This window comes from Artibeus jamaicensis, unplaced genomic scaffold (genome assembly GCF_021234435.1).
Source record: "Artibeus jamaicensis isolate MK-2021 breed Jamaican fruit bat unplaced genomic scaffold, CSHL_Jam_final contig_700, whole genome shotgun sequence".
Taxonomy (NCBI): Eukaryota; Metazoa; Chordata; class Mammalia; order Chiroptera; family Phyllostomidae; genus Artibeus; species Artibeus jamaicensis.
The window spans coordinates 4964636-4988356 of NW_026521930.1; the positions used below are offsets into that span (position 1 = coordinate 4964636).

The following is a 23721-nucleotide window of genomic DNA, read 5'->3' on the forward strand; positions in this document are numbered from 1 at the left end:
TGCCTTTCCATTGCAGCAATTAAAAAACTGGACTCCAGGCCTGGCTGGTGTAGCTCAGTGGATTGAGCACGGGCCTGCGAACCAGACAATCGCGGTTCGATTCCCAGTCAGGGCACATGCCTAGGTTGCAGACCAGTTCCCTGCAGGCCAATTCCCAGCAGGGGACACATGAAAGGCAACCATACATTGATGTTTCTCTCCCTCTCTCCTTCCCTTCCCCTCTAAGATAAATAAATAAAATCTTAAAAAAAAAAAAAAAACTGGACTCCAGGCAGCCAACAGGCTGGGGCAGCACTGAACAAAATGGGATACTCCTCCTCTGAGGGCCAAGGATTGGTTCAATTCATTCTGAGATGTTTTCTGGCCACTCTTGTACATTTTTTTAAAGATTTTGTTTATTTTCCCTGGCTGGTGTAGCTCAGTGGACTGAGTGAGGGCTTGCAAACCAAAGGATCACAGTTTGATTCCCAGTCAGGGCACATGCCTGGGTTGCAGGCCAGTTCCAGGCAGGGAATGTACCAGAGGCAACCATACATTGATGTTTCTCTCCCTCTCTCCTTCCCTTCCCCTCTAAACATAAATAAATAAAATCTTTAAAAAATATATTTTATTTATTTATTTTTAGAGAGAAGGGAAGGGAGGGGGAGAGAGGGAGAAAAATGTCAATGTGTGGTTGCCTCTCATGTGTCCCCCACTGGGAACTGGCCTGCAACCCAGGCATGTGCCCTGACTGGGAATTAAACCAGCAACCCTTTGGTTCAGGGGCCCACGCTCAATCCACTGAGCTACACCAGCCAGGGCCCACCCTTACATATTTTATCTCATTTTCTTTAAAATAAAATTTTTTAAATAAAATTTTAGTTCAACCAACCAACCTCTTCTTACTCGTCAGGATCCCTGTTTTGAATAGGTACTGGAACCTAGTGCTCATTGCATTCTTGGGCAGCAGGCAATCAGGAAGTCTGCTCTCCTAACTTCTGAACAACAAATAGCTTTGTTCCAAACTAGGCATCACAGATAGGAAATGCTATTTTTAGGCACAGGAAATAACAGCAAAAAATAAGACCCCAGGGGACCAAACCACTTGTGGGCCAACTTTCCCTGTGACAGCCCTCTCATCTGATGGGGCTAGCTGGGGGGCCCTGCTGAATGTGAGGCTAACAATGGGGCAGCCAGGACCCTGAATCACAGGGGATCTGGGATACCTCAGGCCTGAGAAAGCAGACCCCAGAGCTGGAAAAGGCTCATGGGCAGGACAGTGGGCCGCAGAGGTGTGTGAGGGATCACTTTACAGCCTGTGGCTTTTGTATCAATATCCAGGGGAAAATGGTTCTCTCAAAATTCAGATATGTGAGTGAAAAGATGGGAGTGACAATGGTATTTTCCAAGTATGGTTGGTGAACAATGCTGAGAAGAACACGGAGGACAGTTGTCTTTCATGCGTTAGACAAGCAATTCTCTACATCTGCACATCATTCACTCTGTGTTATAGTCCTGCTTCCTCGAAATCTCATCAGACCTTCAAGAACAAGCACAGAGGTAAGCCAGGATGTGGCACAGTGTGTTCTTTACAAGAGGACACCAAGGATCACAGAGGTTAAGGAGTTAGCCGAGATTACAGGGTCCATAAGTGACAAAGTCTGGACCAAAGATCAGATGTCTGGGCTTTTGTTTGGTGCAGTGACAAAAGGACTTGAGCATGCATTTAAAAAAAAGAAAATTCTTATTTAGATATGCAATGATGTCTGAGAATTACTGTATTTTGCCATGTATAATGCACACTTTTTGCCCAAAAAAATGCACACATTTTGAGGGAAAAATAAGGATGCATATTATACATGGGTATACTGATTATATGCTATGGGTATAATATCCCTGAGTATATTGCATACAAAATCATGGGTGCACATTATACATGGGAGCACATCGTGCATAGAGAGATATGGTACTTTAAAATAATATGGGGATAAGTAGGTTAGAATACAAATTAAATAAGATTAGTCATGAGTTATTTTAATTGGGTGATGGGTACTTGGGGCCTCTTGTATTATTCTCTCTACTTTCTCTATTTTACTTTTTTTCATAATAAAAGCTTAAAAATATTTCAGTGCTCAACAAAAATATAACCTGACCCCTTAACCCTCAGGAGTCTGAATCAAAAATAGAAAAATGACAATGCCCTGTGACAAGATGGATTAGCTCAGGGCTCCAGGCTTTAATAATGGACTGTTTTCATATCTATTGCTCAAAGATCTATTTCCAAGTATAAAGATATCATTTTAAAAACTCAAGAGATTATTTCAGTTAGAAAGTCTACTCTTTGACCTTTATTCAAACAACAGTGCATAAAAGTTACTTTACAGTACTTGTCACAGTTCCTGCATCTCAGCTACAGGCCCTAAAACCCACAACACTACTGGAACGGTGACAGGGACATACACTGTCCCCACATGCACAGGAAACACACCTATCGCCACTCCTCTCATCAGAGGTCCGCTGGTCAGCACTCCAGTGAACAACAGAGCAGCGCCACCTCTTCATCGTGAAGGCACAGAGGCAGGCACAAGTCCTGAAGTCCAATCTGAGTCATCACAGAAAACTAAACCACTTTCAGCAGAACTTTTCTATTTATACTGTTAATGTGCATTTCATTTTTGTCTCACCCTTCAAACACAGGTGGTCCAGCTCCCGTTGAGATGAGTGGGAGCCCCCCACTGCCATCTGCCTCAGGGAACATTAAGTTGCTGATAGAGGGGATCTGCAGGGGATCCCCTGGCTGCCTGCCCTAAAACCAAAGCAGATCACTCTGTCCCTGTTGTATAAATTTCCTCTCCCTGAGATTTCATCTGAGCAAAGCTGACACCAAATCAGATGCCTGGAGGCCAACCAGGAAGCCCAGAGGCAGACAACAGCAGGCACAGTGGGTGAAGTGGAGAAGCAGAGCTACTCAGCTCTTCGTTGGCTTTTTTTTTAACATGGTACTTAATTTTTTTTTTAATTAGAAACACTGTAGGACAAACAAAGTACCTATAAGCTAGATACCATTGACATTCCACCACCTTTCAAATTCCATGTGGGCTAACACTTTCAGGTTCCAATTAGACATGGTAACTAATGAGGCCACTCTGTTCCTTGACCCACCAGATAAGTAGCTGTGGTTTCTCACACAGGCTGAACTGTAAACAGCTCAAAGGAACAACTGTGTCAGACTCATTCTGAGAGCCTGAATATACTAACAGATACTGGGTAGACCACACATGAAAATAGGACTCTGACCCATACTCTACATCAACAAGCCCTAGCAACCAACCCAAGATCTACAGTAACCCGCCAAGGAAGCCAGCCAGCTACCTCTAAGTCAAACTTGTAAAACGTTAGACGGCTGTCTAGCAACCATCCAGGAAGTTAAATAACTTCTGTAATAATCAGCTCAAAATGACCAAAATTTGATTAATGACTCACAGTTTCCCCAAATTTTGTCCTTCCTTCCAATTTAGGACCAACCAGAAATAACCAAATATGCTCTTTAACCAATCACAGATGTCCTGCTTCTAGGTGGCCCACATGCAGCTTCCCTAAGCCTCCAATCAGGGCACACCTGAAGCTTCCCATTTCTTCCACTATAAAGCTTTCCCATTCCTCTGCCTGCCTTCAAGTCTCTGCTAAATCCCAAGTGAAAGTAGCTGACTCCCTGCTACAGCAAGTTCTGTATAAATAGCCTTTGCCTGTTCTCATTTAGGGGATCTTCACTTATTTCCATGCTTTCTATAGGAAGGACATGGCTCAGTGTCCTGTTCTCAGCAGGCCTTGGAAAGGTTGCTGAATGGTGAGTGCCGCCAGCCTGTGGTACTGTCGGGGAGAGGACTCCAGCCTCTTTTCCCCAGTTCCCTAAGTTCTTCTGAGCCCTATCACCTCACCTGGGGGTATGGAACAGCCTCCTACAGTCTCCCAGCATCCACTCTAGCCCCTACACCTGCGCTCCACATGCAGCCAGAACGAGGCCAGGTCCCCCCCCCACCCCACACACACACACACCTCACCTGCAAGCAACTGACTGGTGGCTCCCGTCACCTTTTGCCACACTCCTGTGTGGTTCCCACTGTGCCCCCAACACTCTGATCGCACTGGCCTTCTACTGTGACTCACACATGCAGAGCTCCCTCGTCTCAACACCTGCACTGGCCCTTTCCTTCCACTTGGAAATGCTGAGCACACTTTCTGGATTTTTTTAGGAAATCCCAGCACCAGAATTTCAGCCCTGTGGTCTAGTCATTCCTATATCACTCTATTTAACAACATTATGAATCTTCTGATAGTCACGACCCACACCCCATCCACAGGATCTGGAATTAGATGACACAGATAAGGGCACAAAAGGGGAAGTAGTAGTACATACTGAACATTCACCAGGAAGTACTCAGCCAGCTACTGAACAGAAATGCCCCTGTTCAACCCTCACAACTTTTCTGTGAAGTAGGTAGGATTTCCTTTATAAAAGGACTTTTCTAAATCCCTTATTTGAATCTGTGTCTTTCAAAAAATGGCTTCACTGTTCCTGCCAGTTCCTTCCTACTGAAGTATTCATCCCCAGTCCTCTGACCTACCCATGCATAACCTCCCTGTTGGGAGGACCAGCCCACCCTGGGTTCCTACTGCAAAAAGTCATCAAGAGCAGGCTGGGGGTGGGACACATCCAGTCCTTCAGGAACCAGATATGTGAAAGCACAACTTTACCCTTGTTGTGGCTACAAAGCTTCCTAAACCCCAAGATTCCTGACTAAGCTTATGACAACTGCCTATTATAAAATTTCATATCTTGAGAAATCCAAGTTACATTTTATTTTATAAAGTTAAAATTTATTTTTTAATTAATTTTATTCATTATGCCATTAAAGTTGTTCCAATTTTTCCCACTTTGCCCACCTCCACCCAACACCCCCAACTCCCTCAGGCAATCCCCACACCTTTCTTCATGCGTAGGTTCGTTAGCTTCTCCATTACCTATGCTGTACTTCACATTCCTATGGCTATTCTGTGACTACCAATTTGTACTTCTTAATCCCTCACCTCTTCATCCATTTCCCCATACCCCCCTCCCATCTGGCAACCATCAAAACACTCTCCTTATCCATGATTATGTCTCTGTTCTTCTTGTTAGCTTAGTTTGGTTTTTACATTCAACTGTTCATAAATATGTATTTCCATTTTCTTGTTCATAGTTTTGATCTTCTTTTTCTTAGATAAGGCCCTTTAACATTTCATATAATAATTATTTGGTGATGATGAACTCCTTTAGTTTTTTTCTTGTCTGGAAAGCTCTTCATCTGCCCTTCGATTCTAAATATCTTTGCTCAGTAGAGTAGTCTTGGCTTTCGCTCCCTGCTTTTCATGACTTTGAGTATTTCTTCCCTGCAAAGTTTCTTTTGAAAAATCAGCTGGCAGTCTTATGGGAACTGCCCTGTGGGTAACTAACTGCTTTTCTCTTGCTGCTTTAAAGATTCTCTCCTCTTTAACCTTTGGCATTTTAATTATGATGTGTCTAGTGGTGGGCCTCCTTGCATCCATCTTGTTTGGGACTCTCTGTGCTTCCCGAATTTGTATGTCTATTTCCTTCCCCAAGTTAGGGAAGTTTTCGTTCATTACTTTTTCAAATAGGTTTCCAATTGTTGCTCTTTCTCTTCTCCTTCTGGCACACCTATGATGTGAATGTTGGAATGCTTGAAGTTGTCCCACAGGCTGCTTACATTATCCTTGATATTTTTCCATTCTTTTTCTTCTTGTTCTGACTGGTGATTTTGCTTCCTTATGTTCTAAATCATTGGTTTGATTCTCGGCCTCCTCCACTCTACCATTGTTTCTCTGGAAATTGTTCTTTATTTCAACTAGTGTATCTTTTGTTTCTGACCGGATCTTTTTTATGCTGTTGAGGTCCTCATTAAGTTCCTTGAGCATCCTTATAACCAGTGCTTTGAACTCTACCTCTGATACATTGCTTATCTCCATTTGTTTAGTTCTTTCTCTGGAGTTTTGATCTGTTCTTTCATTTGGGCCAGTTTCTTTGTCTCCCCATATCAGCAGCCCTGTGTTTGTTTCTACGTATTAGGTAGAGCTGCTTTGACTCCCTGTCTCGGTAGTATGGTCTCATGTAGTGGGTGTCCTGTAGGATCCAGTGGCACAGCCTCCCCTATAACCCAAGCTGGGTACTCAAGGTACACCTTTCATGTGGGCCGAGTATACCCTCCTTTTATAGTTGAGCCTTGGTTGCTGTTCGCAGGTCAGTGGGAGGAACTTACCCAGGCCAGTCAGCTGCAAGGATTGGCTGTGACCACTGACCATGAAACTCCACCCTCTGTGAAGGAATAGCTGTGCAGGGGCAGGCTGGTGGTGCTCCAACATGGTCTGTAGCTGTCCACTGGGTGTGCTGGCCCTTGGGTTTCCCAGGTGGTGCAGGCCAAGATCAGCCCCCACCTGTGTCTTGCCCGTAGCCATCCTGCCTGAGTTATAAAGCAATCTGAGATGGCTGCTCCTTGTGCTGGGCTTGGAGATTTCCAGGTGAAGCTAAGCTGTGAATCCAGGCTGCTAGTTCTGGGCCTGGGGGCTCATTGAGGCCAGCTGTTGCTTGTTTGAGAGGATGTAAGAAGTGGTCAAGCCTGGGCTAAGACCAGCCATTCATAAGGAAAAGCCACTGTTAACAGCTTGGGTGGATTGGTAAGTAGGGTGGGGCAGAGCCTCAGGGGATCTCCAGGGTGGGGCAAACAGTGTTAGGCTAATGAGTCTCAGATAAGGCACCACCTGCCTGCTGGTTCTTTGGCTCTGCAGGAAGTGGGGAGGAGGGTTCAGAAAAGGAACAATGGCCTCTGCCCACCTTTCTGTCTGAGAGAAAGCTGTCCCCCAGTTCTTGCCTTGATGCCAGACACTTCAGTTCCTCCCTGTCTGCCACTGGTGCCTTTCGAGCTGCTACCCCAGTGCTGGAGCTCAGAAGGAGTGAGTATGAGTAAGTCCACTTGCAACTTCTTTAAGAGGAACTGCTTGGGACTCTAGAATTTTATTCCACAACTCAATCTCCCTTAGTTTTTGCAGGCAGAAGTTATGGGGACTTATCTTCCTGGCACTGGAACCCTGGGCTGGGGTACTGGTGTGGGGCTGGGACTCCTCACTCCCAACATAACCCTCCCAAATTTTTATCCACCACATGCAAATGCGGGAGCAGCCCATTTCCTACCAATCTGAGTGGATGCAGTTTCTACAGTTCTGTAGTTCTCAGACCTTCATTCAACTCAATTTCTGACGATTCTGAATGACGGTTGTTCTATATTTTAGTTGTAATTTTGATGTGGTTGTGTGAGGAGGTGAGCTGTGTTTACCTACACCTCCATCTTACCAGAAGTTCCCAAGTAACATTTTAGATGTTAGTTTTCATGCTAATTTTAAGCCACTTTTCGGTTATTATCAGAGACCTAATCCCCCTTGATTAACAGGAAAGGCAAGCAGGCCCAGACTGTGGTAAACTTATTAACAGTTCATCATTGCCAAAGAGGAGAAATGTGTGATGAAATCATTAAAAGTAGGAGGAAAATTATTTGGAGCCAGTTTCTAATTATCAATGAGTCCTCTCTGGAAAGAGAAGGTACTTATAAATAAAACTACAGATACTAAGATGGAATAATAACCCAAGATGTCAACAATATCACTGTGACTCACCACGCATGCACACAGCCTACTGGTATGCACGTGTCCTGACGTGTGCGCCCAGACAACGAAGCCACTACAGTCCCATAAGTCAGCATGAGAAAAACAAAGATAGGGTGAAGGCAGATAACAGTTTGACAAAACAGAAAATATCTATCAAGCCCCAATGTTCCTTTGATACTGTGTTCACTAATCCATTTTTGGTACATGTATTCAAGTTAATGGTTTTGTTGCCTGAACATCATGTGATTTATTCTGCTCAATAAAATATGTCAAATCTTAATTTTTTAAAAGATTTTATTTATTTATTTTTAGAGAAGGGGAAGGGAAGGAGAAACAGAGGGAGAGAAACACCAATGTGTGGTTGCCTCTCAAGTGTCCCCCCACTGGTGACATGTGCCCTAACTGGGAATCGAACCAGTGACCCTTTGGTCGCAGGCTGGCACTCGATCCACTGAGCCACACCAGCCAGGGTTCAAATCTTAATTTTTTTAATCTAAAATTTTAGATTTTTACCTAATTTGTCCTTAGGACAATAGATAATTTTAAAACCCACTAAAAGTTAAAATAAAACAACACAGCATAATTAATTACAAAATGTTGGAGTATAAATAGTCCCTCACAGCAAGTAGGCAACCATTAAAGAATGAGTGAACTTAGGGAAGAAATACCAAAAGACAAGTGGATAAACAAGTGGATAAAAGTGGGATGTTGTACCTTCAACTTTACTGAACTTACCTATCAATTCTGGTGGGTTTTGTGAAAACTCCAACAGACTTTCTACACGGAAGATCATGTCTTTGAAAAGAAAGAGCTACTTCTTCCTTTTGTTTCTTGCCTAAGTGTACTGGTTAGAACAAAAATGGTAAGAATGGACATTCTTGTCTTGCCCCTACTATTAAGGGGAAAGCTTAAGTCTTTCACAATTAAGTATGATGTTTACATAGATCCCCTTTATCAGGTTAAGGAAGTTCCCTTCTTTTCCTACTTTGCTAAGGGTTTTTATCAGAAATAGCTGTTGGCTTTTAAAACTGTGCAGATAGTTGTTGATTAGTCCTTTTTTTTAAGCCCAAAGGTCCTGTTTATCTTACTTACGGCCTGCTCCTTAGGGTCTCTTTAATTTTCTGTAAGAAACACCTGCTGCATCAGGCCACACAGAGGTAAGTAGAGGTTTTTCTTGGTAACTGTGAGCCATTCTAGCAAATTATGGAAACTGAGAAGGGTGTCATAGAAGTAGTCTTGTGTGATTGAGCCCCCTTAACTTGTGGGATCTGATACACCAGGCAGACAGTGTTGAAACTGAATTGAGTTACTAGACATCAAGCTTGGTGTCCAGAGAATTGGAAAGGCGGTATTAGGAAAAACAAAAAGTGCCCTGGCTGGTATGGCTCAGCGGGTGAGTGCCAGCCCGTGAACCAAAGGGTCACCAGTTTGATTCCCAGTTAGGGCACATGCCTGGGTTTCGGGCCAGGTCCCCAGTGGGGGGCAGCACAAGAGAGGCAACTACACATTGATGTTTCTCTCCCTATCTTTCTCCTTCCCTTCCCCTCTCTCTAAAAATAAATAAATAAAATCTTTTTAAAAAAGAAAAAGAAAAAACAAGAAGTATTTGGTGTCAAGAGGGAAAAAACCCTCATTGCCTGTCTGTCAAACAATCACTGCTCTGCACTGACTAATGTCCAGTATTTCATATATTCTGTCCATTTTTTAATTATTGGGTTGGCCAAAAGTCCATATGGTTTTCTCCATAAAATAAAAGACACATTTTTCATTTTCACCAATAACTTTATTGATTTGGATATCCTGAGTATGTTGGCTATCTCCTGCATAGTATAATGTTGATTGTTCTCAATTTCTTGATTCGATCGCTATCAACTTCAACTGGTCTACCCAACTGTGGAACATCGTCCAGCAAGAAACTTCTGCATGAAACTTCACAAACCACCTTTGAGACATTCCAGCAGTCACAGCACCTTCTCCATACACTGCATAAATCTTTTTGCATTTTAGTTGCGTTTTTCCCTCTTGAAATAATAAACCAGAATATGCCAAAATGTTGTGTATTTTCTTCCATCTTCAATATTAAAATGGATACACAAAAATTCACCAATTTTGACAAGTTTTTTTTAAATGCACACTGATATGACAGCTGTCACAATACAATCAAAGAAAATTGTTTAGAAGGAAGTTAAAGACAACTATGTGCTACTAGAGCCATCTTACAGAAAAAAAGAAATGAACTTTTTGGCCAACCCAACATTTCACACGGAAGGTAAACTGATCCCTGTCACTCCATCTTGGTCCAAAGTGGAAATCCTCAAATCCAAGTCTCCTGAACCTCCACTCCATAGGCCTCCTGTGCCTATTTCCATCAGGGAACTTTTACTGGAATCATCTGAGTCTGTATCTGTATGAGGCACAAGACCCAAAATGAAGCAAAAGCTTTACCTCTGTGCCACCAGCCCCCAGCACAGAGATTTGGCACCCATGAGATTCTCAGGAGGCTGCGCTGGACAATCACATTCACATACCAAACCCTGACACAGAATCTAAGGGGCACTAAGAACAAAGGTCCTGGAACCATTCAGAAAGGCCAAACCCAAGGCTTTCCACCAGAACATCAGAACAAAAGCTAAATTCATTAGCCCAGAGACTTGGGAATTTGTTTCCCCTAGTAACAGTAAGAAGAGAGCTCAAAGCAAAGTCCAGAACAGAAAGTATTCTGATAAACTGCATAAACCCCACATAAAAGGGCAGTTAGCATAACTTGCACTTTCAATTACTCCTTTGTTTTTAACTCTGTTAGAAACTAAATATTTCTCGTTGGTAAAGGGGCCTTTCCTGGGCAGCTCTTCAAAAGATAAGAGATTGATAACATTGGATTTTGTAAGTATTTACTTAATTTTAGATCATTTCTTTCCATTGTTCCTTGTTTAAAACTTCTGATATAAGAATAATGCTTGTGAACAAGCTTTTTTTAATGCAGGATAGGAGAAAGCATACAACAGTTCTATCCTGATTACCCTAGCCATAGCTATATCTTGATGTGCAGAAATGGTACATAAAAGTTTGAGAATAAATCCATTCCTAGACACATTCTACAGGACTTTCCTAAATTAGAGCATAACAACTTAAAGGTCAAGCAAAGGCAAAAACACTTTCAATCTTAGTATGGCTCTTTGAAGTGAGCTACAAAACTTCCCCATCAATAAAGCTCACATCCCAGACACACATGTACGTAAGACACTAAAGGGAAAAGGAATGAATTGTTACGTAGATAAAAGATTAAGAAAAGCCTGCTATGCCCATCCCTAGACAATACCAAGGGGTAGGTTTAAAGCCCTGTTGTGCCTTTTAAAGAGCAAGAGAAGCTAGCTTGACAGGTATAATATTCTCTTTCCATGAAGAAGGCTCTCAACAAAGACCCTGTCCACCACAGTGCGGGCAATCAGAGCAGGTACATTCTCACCAGAAGGAGAGACCCCAAACTAATTATGTCACATCCTGTTTCAAATCCTTCAGGAGGTCTACTCTTTCTACAGAATTAAGAGAGAAAAAAAACATTACTATGGTATATATACTATGGGTTCTTTAGGATTTATAAAATGACACACCAAAAAGACTTATTCTTTTTTCCCACACATCACATTTTCTTTTCTAGGTTTTCCCAAAGTATGTTATTTGTAGGCCAATTAAGTTTGGATACCCAAGATTAACAAAGGTAAGCAGGTTTCCTTACTGTAGAACCTGTCAAGCTTTTATTTGTGGATGTGCACCAAAGCTTCCAGAATTCTCTACAGAACACCTCAATGGACCAGCGGCTCATTCCTTTTCTCTTCTCTAACATACCACCTCCCCACACTCCTTCTGCATATCATGAAAACCAAGACTTGTTTCTGTACTCACTCTCTCCTACCTGATGCACACATCCCTCATGCCACGGATGGCAGTTCTCCAGACCTGGCACCATTTCTCACGTCCCTTCACCCGGCTACTCCCAAACCTTTCCTTACCCTCTCAGCTTGGCTCACCTGTTTTTTCCACTCTCCTTTTGAAAATTAAAAATATAGACAAAGAAGACAAAACACAGAATAAAAAAAACTATATTCCCATTCATCAAAAGTTACAACCATAAGACTAAACTAATAATGACTCAAGTCTTTTTTGTCAATAAAAGAACAAAGAAGAATAAAGTGTCGATTTCTGGTGACAGACCTACTTCTCTCCTCCTCTCCCCAAAGGAAAGCACTTCATGAGTGGGTTGCATATCCTTCTAGTCCACCTTTATATTTTTACATGCAGATGTACGTATCCACTAACAATAAAAGCCACTAAGTTTTACAAAAAACTTAACATGATGACACCATACAACAAGTACAATTTATAAACTTTTTCACTCAACAAAATCTACCCATACTGACACTCAACTCAACAAGACCCTACCAATATTGATCTTACCAGTCTATCAACATTGATCCCATTGCTTTACTGCTACCTCCAATTGCTAAAAACTTAGTATTGCACCAAGTCTTGTCTCTAAGTGCTCCATGTGTATTATCTTTTTAACCCCTTTGAACAACCCACTGAGAAGATGTCCCAAATGCCTACAGCCGGTACAGGGCAGGAAAGGTACTTCCTCCAGGTATGGCCAACTCCCAGGCTGTGCCCTTATCCACTATGCTAAGCTGCCCTGACTACCAATAGCCAAGTAAGCACCTTCTCTATGTCAGGTGTTTTGTACATATCATGTCTCTCAACCCTCTGAACCACAGTATGTGTCAAGTACAATTAATTACCTTCATTTTAGTGGTGATAAAACTCAGGCTGGAGAAGGTGCTGGAGGCCTGGTGTGAACCATGACTCTACTGCTTCAGAGGCCAAGGCTTACCTAATACTGTACTAAATGTCAGATTTACTTTAACAAAAAAAAAAAGTCAAAGATGAGATAATAAAGATGGGGTGATAGGAGTTTTGAGAGACCTGAATGCCCAAGTCAGGAGTACAGGTTGACTGGATACATGACATTATACCAATGTCACTAGTCCCTGATCACACAATACCAGAGCATTCTGGGACAGGGAAATGATACTTACAGTCATGGACCTTATAGCAATGCTTCTGCAAGCGCTTAATGTCCCATTCCTCCAGCACTCCATGAGTCATCAGCAACTGGAGGAACCGCCGGTGGACGTCAGTCATGATGCCCACTCTTCTTGTGCTACCCTGCATGGTGAAGGAACTAAAAAACAAATAAATGAAATCAAGTTACCTCTGAGCACACCAAAAGCAATGTTCTAGATTTTGTGTGCATTTGCATTAACAAATGTAAATCTGTTATGGTTTTTAAAAATCAAGGTCATCATGCAGAATACTACATAACTGAAAAGGACACAAGTCAGGGGCTGGTCAAAGCACACTGGGCAGTGGTGAGAAGTGTGGGTTCTGGAGCCAGCCAGAACACCTGCTTTCACAGCCTGCTCCCCCACTTAGGGCATGAAAGTGGGAAACACCACCTCCGTGTATTTTAATTTCTGATCTGTAGTATCAGAATACTAACAGAGATATCCTCCACACAGTTACCATGAGGATTTAATGAGATATTACACATAAAAGCCTGGTAACAGACTAAGTACCAAGTAAGTGTTAGCTTCTTTCACTATTAGATGGTTCTGGGTCTGAAAGTTGGCTCAGCCACTTACTAGATCTGTGGTCTTGGATAAATTTAGCTGAGGCTCATTTTCTCACTAAAAAATTAGAATAACGTTCACTGCTTCCAGAACTGCTAGTAAACACTTAATAAATGTTAGTTTCCTTTTCTTCTCCCAAACCACTAATAAAACTGACATCGTAGGACTGCAGGGTTATTTAAAATCTCCTGCTCTCTACTTAAACACTATCTTCCCACAGAGCACGAAGATCAGAGCTGATAAAACTATTAGATAGGTCCTGATCAAAAACCTGCTCCTGCCACAGAGGTCCAGTGGCTGTGAGGGAGCTAAGAACATGGGTTTAGAAGTAGACAGGTGGCTTTGAAACCAGTTCTTGCTAAGCCTGCCTGATCGTAAGAATCACCTAAACTGTGTATTAAAAATACACATCCCTGGCCTCTTTCCTGGAGGTGAAGACAGAGGGGCTTGGAATTCTGAGGTTTTAACATTCGCTTCAGGTTATACCATGATATGACAAGAAATTGGCTGTTACCTAGACAAATACAGCACAGAAACATTTTTAGCTAACATATTAAATCTTCCTAAACCTGTCTTTTCATCTGTTGTGTAACATGGGGATAATAATAACTATATTTAAGGCATAAGGTAAATTTAAACAAGATATGACTACTAAAAGTTTGCCAAGGACCTGACACATAGGAGATGCACAAAAAGGCTAGTTTCTGTTCTTTTCAACAGTGTCACCAGCTGGACCTGAGAGATGGGAAGATGGGGTGTCTCAGGATCAGTTTCTCTGTGTACTAGATTTGCTTGAGAATATCTCGCCAGCAACCCAACCTCAACAAATTCTAAACTGGTCTCCTTCTCCTTCCAGGATCCTCCACCCTGTTCCTCCCAGGTCATCTTTGCAGACCTTCTGGTTTAGGTGGCACAGTCCAAGCAGTTATACAGACACCACAGACCTGACCGTCCTCTCCCTCACCCTCAGATCTGGCCAGGCGTCAAGTCCTGCCAAGTTTACTTCCTATCACTAGGATGAGTATCTTCTATCCACTCCATTTTTATGTACTGAATACTCACTACTGTCCAGTGACTGTTCTGGGCACAAGGACAGACTATGTGGGGCTAAAGAATTTGGACTTTCATCCTAGAAACTTTTGAGACTTGGGCCCTCCAAACAAAGTATCTTTATGGAGATAGCTAGGTTATAAGACTAGATTATTTTTTAAATGTGAAAGTAGTGGGAGTGGGTAGGTCAAGAAAATGTGGTGGCAGGAAAATGGAGACAACTGTGTTTGAACGATAATGAAAAAATGTGAAATTGAATAATGAATAGAATCTAGCTATATAAGAGCTGCTTCTAAAATATAAGAACACAAAAAAATTAAAAGGAGACAAAAATATATGCTCTGTGAACTAACTAAAAGAGAGCTGGCCTGGCTATGACACAAAATACTCGTAGACTCTATGGCAGAAAGCATTACTTAGAGATTAAGAAGGTCACCACAAAATGAAAAAGAAAGGTTCAAATCCAATAAGATATAACTATTTTAAATGTTTAGGCACCTTAATAACAGAGACTCAAAACAGTTAAGGCAAAAATGATCAAGACTACAAGGATGTTTATGTAGTCTTTGTATGTTTACACAAATCCAGAACCATAGTGGGAGATTATAACATATCTCTATCAATAGTTAATAAAATGAACTAAAAATCAGTAAGATTAGAAAAGATTTGTACAACATGGCAAAAAGTTTAATCTCATGGACATGCATAAAACACTGCACTGCTACAGAATACAAAATCTTCAAATATACCCAGAACAACTATGCAAATTGCCACATACTAGGCTAGGAAACAAGTCTCAGAAAAACAAAGGAGTGCTCTCACAGAGAACATGTTCTCTGACGACAATGCAATAAAGTTGGGCACCAGAAACAAAAAGATAACAGGAAAAACTCTGCTCAGAATTTAAGAAACATATTTTTAATCTATTATTAAAGAAGTATTAATGAAAATTAGAAAATAATAAAGTATTATACATAAAAACTGGCATGAGGCAATTAAAACAGTAGAGGGATATTGAAAGTATTAAATGTTTCCATTTTTTATCTTTTTTCATATTTTCCTCATTGATCTTTTTATGCTTGTTTGTTCTGTTACAGTCGGCCCATTGTTTGCCCCTTTGTCCTCCTCCACCCAGCCCACCCATCACCCCACTGCCCCACTCCCCTGGGCCATCCCCACACCACTGTCCATGTCCGTGGGTCCCTCCTACATGGTCTTTGACTGCTGTCCATGTCTGTGGGTCACTCATACATGGTCTTTGTTACCCATGTCCGTGGGTCCCTCATACATGGTCTTTGACTGCTGTCCATGTCCGTGGATCCCTCATACATGGTCTTTGTTACCCATGGTCTTTGACTAGTCCCTTCCCCTTCTCCCCACCACCCCCCTAACCCCAGCGGCTGTCCATCTGTCCCTGTTTCCATGTCTCTAATTGTTTTTGCTTGTTAGTTTATTCTGTTCATTAGAGTCCTCTTATAGGTAAGATCATATGGTGTTTTGTCTTTTTCCAACTAGCTTGTATTTTTGAAAAAGCGGGAGGCGTGAAAGGCAGCCATCTAAAGAAGCTATTAAAAGAACAGCAAATGAAATCCAAAGAAAGTAAATGATAAACAACAGAAATTAATGGGAAGAAATGAATACCTGAGGAGATCAACAAAACCAAAATTATTCCTTGAAAAAACATAATTAAAGTGACAAACCTCTGACAAGATTTTCTGAGAAAGGACTTACAAATAAAAACTTGGAATAAAAAAAGGAAACTAACTGCAGATACAACATTTTTACAAGATATTATAAACAACTTACAGCAGTCTGAAGTTTTAAAAATATGTTAAGTCATTAAAAATTCATTCAAATTGACTAAAGAATTATTTGAAAATCTAAAAAGTTATACAACTATTGAAGACATTTTATGGGAAATCCATCTTCCCACAAAGAAAACTTCAGGTCCCAATAGATTTATCAAGAAGTCCTACCAAACATTCTAAGAACAGATAATATCAAATGTTATACAAAATATCCCATAGACGGGAAAAGAATAACCCTACCCAATTCATCTGATAAGACTGACATAAGTTGGGCACTAAACCCTGACAAAGTCTTCAAAAGAAAGCAAAACGAAAGGCTGGCATCTTCCAGGAACACAGTTGCTATCGTCCTCCATAAGCAAAATGTTAAACAACACCTGGCCGTGTAAAAACAGTGAGGCATAATGACCAACATGAGTTTACCCCAGCAATGATTAACATTTGAAAATCAATATAATGTTACACATCAATATCTCAAGCAAGCTGGGGGAAAAATTAATTATTGTGAGTCACCATATTCACAGAATAAAGAAGAAAAGGCATATATATGATCATCTCCCAGTTGATAAAAGTTCAAAGTTATTCATACTAAAAACTCTTAAATTTGGAATACAAGAAAATTCCTTTATCTACTAAATGAGATCTACAAACACTTATGGCAAAGACAATACTTAAGAACAAAATGTTGAAAACAACCACTTAAAAATCCAAATTAATCCAGTGCTACTAAATCCATGCAGTCCCAGTCAAATTCCCAACAGGTTTCATGTGCTTGTGTGTGATCTGAAAAGATAATTCTAAAATTTACACAGAAAACAAAAGAGCAAATCAGCAAAGACATTTTTGGAAAAGATAAAGGCAGAAGGACTTGTCCAACCAGATACCAACTTATTACAAAGCTAGAGTAATGAATAAAATATGATATTGGTATAGAAGTAGATAAGTAAGAACAATGTAACAGAATAGAGGACTCAGAAGCTGAAGTCTATACATGTATACATAATTGGCATGTTGAAGAAATGGAATGCCAGATCAAAGCAAACTTTTATAAGGTGCCAAAACAGACTTCTAATAAAGATGTAGGCATAGGAAGACATGGTTCACCTCTTCACAAAACCACAATGAAATTACAACTAAAATATGAAGACTTCCAGCCAAGATGGAGGCATAGGTGGAAACACTATGCCTCCTTGCACAACCAAGTTTAAAGACAACAAAGTTTTAGTAACAAAAACGCAGCCAAAACACAGAAAATTGAGCAGTACGGAAGTCCGACAACAACGAACCATTCAGCCAGACCGGTAAGAGGGGCAGGGTCAGCAGCAGAGCAGGTCGGGCAGGAAAGATCGGCCAGACCGACCCATGAAGCGGCAGTTGGCAGATATCAGGCACGAGATCACAACGGGCAAACCCAGTGAGGGTGCAAGGCAGCTGGCTGACCACAGTCACACATTCACACTCAGATAAACCAGTCAAAGGAGCGAAGAGTGAGACAGACCACTCAGGCTAGGGCCCCAGCGACAAGAATTAGACCCTGAAAGCACCAATTGGAAAGACTTTTGGCATCCAGGTGCCTGGAGAGTTCGCTGGAGAGACCTACAGGGTCCTGGAAGGTACACAAGCCAACACACCCAGGAACCAACACCACAAGGGCCCAATTTGCTTGTGGGAAGCGGCAGAGGGGACAGAAATCTGAGAGATCGATCGTGGAACAAACACCATTGTCCCTCTCTGACCCCGTCCCCACATACAGCGTGACAACCCAACCACTTGGGTGGCCCCGCACTGGTGAACACCTAAGGCTCTGCCCTCATATGTAACAGGTGCAAACAGACCAAAACATTATGGCTCAAGAAGAAGAACAGCTCAAAGCCCCAGAGCAAATAATTCTAAGTGACCAAGAGATAGCCAAACTTTCAGATGCACAGTTCAAAACACTGGTCATCAGGATCCTCACAGAACTGGCTGATTTTGGTAGCAAATTAGATGAAAAAATGAAGGCTACAGTAAGTGAAATGAAGAAAAATGCACAGGAAACCAATAGTGATGGAAAGGAAACTGGGGCTCAAATCAAGTGGGTGGACCAGAAGGAAGAAAAAAATGACCAAACAGAAAAGAAGGAAGAAACAAGAATTCAAAAAAATGAGGAGAAGCTTAGGAACCTCCAAGACATCTTTAAACGTTCCAACATCCAAATTATAGGGGTACCAGAAGGGTAAGAGGAACAGCCACCAGTGGAAAACTTATTTGAACAAATAATAAAGGAGAACTTCCCCAATCTGGCAAAGGAATAGACTTCCAGGAAGTCCAGGAAGCTCAGAGAGTCCCAAAGAAGGTGGACCCAAGAAGGAACACACCAAGGCACATCATAATTACATTAGCCAAGATTCAAATGAAGGAGAGAATCCTAAAAGCAGCAAGAGATAAGGGATAAGCAAGAGATAAGTCACCTACAAAGGACTTCCCATCAGACTGTCAGCTGATTTCTCAAAAGAGACCTTTCAGGCAAGAAGGGGCTGGAAAGAGGTATTCCAAGTTATGAAATCCAAAGACCTACATCCAAGATTGATTTATCCAGCAAAGCTTTCATTTAGAATGGAAGGGCAGATAAAGTGCTTCTCAGATAAGGTCAAGTTCAAGGAGTTCATCATCACCAAGCCCTTATTATATGAAATATTAAAGGGACTTATCTAAGAAAAAGAAGATAAAAATATGAACAGTGAAAGGACAGCAAACTCACAGTTATTAACAACCACACCTAAAACAAAAGCAAACTAAGAGGACAGCTAGATCAGGAGCAGAACCATAGAAAAGGAGATCACATGGAGGGTTAGCAACAGGGGAGTGGGAAGAGGAGAAGGGGAGAGAAGGTACAGAGAATAAGTAGCATAGATGGTAGGTAGAAAACAGATGGGGGGAGGGCAAAAATAGTATGGAAAATATAGAATCTAAAGAACTGTGATACATGGACATAAATGAAAGGGGGAAAATGGTGGGGGAGGGGTGTGCAGGGTGGAGGGGGAATGAAGGGGGGGAATAGGACAACTGTAATGGCATAATCAATAAAACATATTGAAAAAAAGAAATTACAACTAAAATATAAAATAACTATTGCTCAGAACTGACAGAAATCGAGTTGAATAGAAGTCTGACAACTACAGAATTAAATAAACCACATCCATCCAGACTGTTAGAAGGGGTGCAGGTGTGAAACAGGCTGGTCCCACACCCATGTGGATAAAAACTCAGAAGGGATATCTCAGGAGCAAGGACCCCAGCCCAGGGTTCCAGTGCCAGGAAGATAAGTCCCCACAACTTCCGGCTACAAAAATCAGCAGGGATTGAGTCAGTGGAAGGAACTGCTAGAATGCCAAGCAGTTCCTCTTGAAGACCCCACACATGGACTCACCTACTCATACTCACTCCCTCTGCATTCTGGCACCAGGGTGAAGGCTTGAGGGCCACCAGTGGAATGTAAGAGGAGGCTGAGGTATCTGGCATCAAAAAGAGCTGAAGCTATTGTCCCTCTTCTGTGCCCTCCCCCTACAGATCTGGCAGACTGGTGCCTTATCTAAATATCCATCAACCTGGCTAACACTGTTTGACCTGCCTTGGCGATGCCCAGAGACCCCACCCCACCCAACTTACTGGCCCACCCAAGCTGCTTTTCCATATGAATGGATGGTCTTGGCCCAGGCTTCACAACTTCCTAAATCCAGTGGCAGACAGGGAGGAACTGAAGGGTCTGGCATCAAGGCAAGAACTGGGGGACAGCTTTCTCTCAGACAGAAAGGTGGGCAGAGGCCATTGTTCCTTTTCTGAACCCTCCTCCCCCACTTCCTGCAGAGCCAAAGAACCAGCAGGCAGGTGCCTTATCTGAGACTCATTAGCCTAACACTGTTTGCCCCACCCTGGAGATCCCCTGAGGCTCTGCCCCACCCAACTTACCAATCCACCCAAGCTGTTAACAGTGGCTTTTCCTTATGAATGGCTGGTCTTAGCCCAGGCTTGACCACTTCCTACATCCTCTCAAACAAGCAACAGCTGGCCTCAGTGAGCCCCAGGCCCAGAACTAGCAGCCTGGATTCACAGCTTAGCTTCACCTGGAAATCTCCAAGCCCAGCACAAGGAGCAGCCATCTCAGATTGCTTTATAACTCAGGCAGGATGGCTACGGGCAAGACACAGGTGGGGGCTGATCTTGGCCTGCACCACCTGGGAAACCCAAGGGCCAGCACACCCAGTGGACAGCTACAGACCATGTTGGAGCACCACCAGCCTGCCCCTGCACAGCTATTCCTTCACAGAGGGTGGAGTTTCATGGTCAGTGGTCACAGCCAATCCTTGCAGCTGACTGGTCTGGGTAAGTCCCTCCCACTGACCTGCGAACAGCAACCAAGGCTCAACTATAAAAGGAGGGTATACTCAGCCCACATGAAAGGTGTACCTTGAGTACCCAGCTTGGGTTATAGGGGAGGCTGTGCCACTGGATCCTACAGGACACCCACTACATGAGACCATACTACCGAGACAGGGAGTCAAAGCAGCTCTACCTAATACGTAGAAACAAACACAAGGCTGCTGATATGGGGAGACAAAGAAACTGGCCCAAATGAAAGAACAGATCAAAACTCCAGAGAAAGAACTAAACAAATGGAGATAAGCAATGTATCAGAGGTAGAGTTCAAAGCACTGGTTATAAGGATGCTCAAGGAACTTAATGAGGACCTCAACAGCATAAAAAAGATCCGGTCAGAAACAAAAGATACACTAGTTGAAATAAAGAACAATTTCCAGAGAAACAATGGTAGAGTGGAGGAGGCCGAGAATCAAACCAATGATTTAGAACATAAGGAAGCAAAATCACCAGTCAGAACAAGAAGAAAAAGAATGGAAAAATATCAAGGATAATGTAAGCAGCCTCTGGGACAACTTCAAGCATTCCAACATTCACATCATAGGTGTGCCAGAAGGAGAAGAGAAAGAGCAACAATTGGAAACCTATTTGAAAAAGTAATGAACGAAAACTTCCCTAACTTGGGGAAGGAAATAGACATACAAATTCGGGAAGCACAGAGAGTCCCAAACAAGATGGATGTGTGTATACCTAAAGCATGTATAATCAATCATACCACAAAATTCAGAGCTACTCACATCAACATGGAGGCATCTAATATACATGTCATATACAAAAGTTAATTCCTACAAAATGTATATTAGGTTCCCACTTATATAAAATTCAAAAGCTAGCAAAACTGTGCATTGCACTCATTAGAGATACCTCAACAGGAAAAACAAAGAAAAACAAGAGAGAAGTAACAATATTCAGGACAGTGGTTATATTTGGTGAAGGGAGAATAAGATTTAATGGGGACTTTGAGGATATGAAAGTCTATTTCTTAAGTTGGAGATGTTCATTTAATTTTCATTCTTCAAACTTAACATTTTACACATTTTATAGGTATGTTACATACCTTAATAGATAAGAAAAATATGTAAATGTGTTAAGTGACATTCAAAATAAGTGCTAATAAGAATGAAGTATAACCCCGGCTGGTGTGGCTCAATGAATTGAGCGCACACCTGTGAGCTGAGGGGTCATGGGTTCAATTCCCAAAGGGGGCACATGCCTGGGTTGTGTGCCAGGTCCAGGTGAGGGGCCTGGGGGGGGGGCCAACCACACAGTGATGTTTCTCTCCCTCTCTTTTTCCTTCCCTTCCCCTCTCTGTGAAAATAAATAAAATCTTTAAAAAAAAAAAAAGAATGAAGTATAGAATGGCACAGAATGCTATAATTTGGGGAAAGACGGAGGAAAGTGCAGGTGAAAGAGATACAGACAGGCTCGTTTTTGTACAGAAATCAGTGATCTCTGTGAAGATGGTTTGGGTAGAGGAGGTTAACGATGGACATCTACTGCCTATCCAAATAATTTCAAAATAAGAAATGTTTGTGGAATAAGTAAATCTCAATCATAACCATCTGCACCATGTGCTCCACATAGTGTCAGTGCTTTGGGTGCAGGGTCTCATTTACTCCTCACCAGACCCTTACTAGGAAGGCATTACTGACTCCATTTTAGGGATGAGAAAACTGAGGCTGAGAGGACACAAGGTGACCCGCCCAGTTAGTGATGGAAACCGGAGACTACAATACAAAAGCACGGTTCAGGAACTCTGGAACCTCCAGTGAGAAATGTGAGTGAACGAAATTATGATCCCGGTCCCTTATCTGCACTTCTCAAGACTTTTTTCTGAAAACCAAATTTTTATGTTTTTAAACTCGATCTGATCTAAGGTCAGGCTATTTAAGGTTTTCTTCATCCCCTTTGGTGTAAATAAACAACATATTTAGCTAAGAAAATATCAGTGTATTTGATGACAGACGCTGCCCCAAGCCGCGCTGAATTTATGACAGGACATAGAATATATGTACTACAACACCTGTCGATAACCGGAGAAATTCGGGATTCTTAACACAAGTTGCCTCGGGGCTTTAAAATAAGGAGCTGAACACTTGTACAAGGAAGTTCGGTACACAGAATGGAGAGGAGCACAAAGTACAGCGAGAGTAACTGAGGGGTGCTCGGCGAAAGCCGATTTTACGTATTCAGTTCAGATATATTTTGTGTTTTGCTTTTTCACCTAATGTGATTACAAGTATTTTTTTTTTCACCTAATATTACGATTTTAAAACGTCTCGTTGAGAGGGACGAGGTTCTGGTCTATCTGCCTCTACTGTCCCTCTCTAGGCCTCAGTTCCCCCTTCAGGAAATGAGAAACCCCCGGGGCCCCGAACCCCCAGCGCCACACCCGGCACAGCGCGCGGGCCGACCTCAGGCCCCACCCAGCCTCCGGTCAACCCTCGCCTCTCGGACCGACCCTCGCCCTTCCCCATCAGCCTCGCCAGCGCGCGACCGAATTACCCACCGCGACGCCCAAGCGCAGGCTACACAGCCCGTGGAGTCCGCAGAAAAGCGGCATCAACTCCTCCTTCCGGGCGGAGCGAACGTAGGCACAGCGCTTCCATTGGTGGGTGGAAGAATTCGTCCCGCCTTTTGGGAAACGTACTTCCTGTTCTCCCGCCCACCCCGTTGTCATGGTGCCACAGGACGCGTCCATTGGGTCCGGACTTCGGCGTTTCCCTCACCTCCTTCCGCACACCAGGCGGAAAAGACAGCCTCGCGTCGCCCCGCGCAACTCGCCCTCCGCGTCCCGCCTAGAAGTGACAGCCCGCGATTCAAAAAGAGGAAAAGCAGGAATGCACCGTGCCCCAGCCCCGTGGCCGCGATTCGGTGGGCACAAGCTCTTGTCCTGTCCCGGGCCTCAGTTTCCCCATCTGTAGAAACGGTAGTGTGAGCTCGTGGCCAAGAATGAGGACTCTGTTGTGTATGTCCCAAATAGAATCGTGGCTCTGTTCTTTACTAGTAGCCGGATCTTGAGCAAGTCACTGAGCGGCGCTGAGCCTCAGTTTCTTCTGTAAAATGAGGTG

At 42.6% G+C, this 23721-nt stretch overlaps 1 protein-coding gene across 3 annotated transcripts in view; it reads right to left on the bottom strand.

The window, feature by feature from the left end:
• The window catches only part of NSMCE1 (NSE1 homolog, SMC5-SMC6 complex component), a 36486-nt gene extending 13257 nt beyond the window's left edge, over positions 1–23229 (bottom strand). For all 3 annotated transcript variants that reach the window (XM_037132049.2, XM_037132048.2, XM_037132050.2), the window contains exons 1-2: positions 23160–23229; positions 12783–12928 (exon numbers count right to left, since the gene is read on the bottom strand). In XM_037132049.2, coding sequence (XP_036987944.1) covers positions 12783–12918 — 136 coding nt within the window. In that variant the 5' untranslated portion in view covers positions 12919–12928; positions 23160–23229. The remainder of the gene's footprint in view (positions 1–12782; positions 12929–23159) is intronic.
• Positions 23230–23721: the final 492 nt, after the last annotated feature.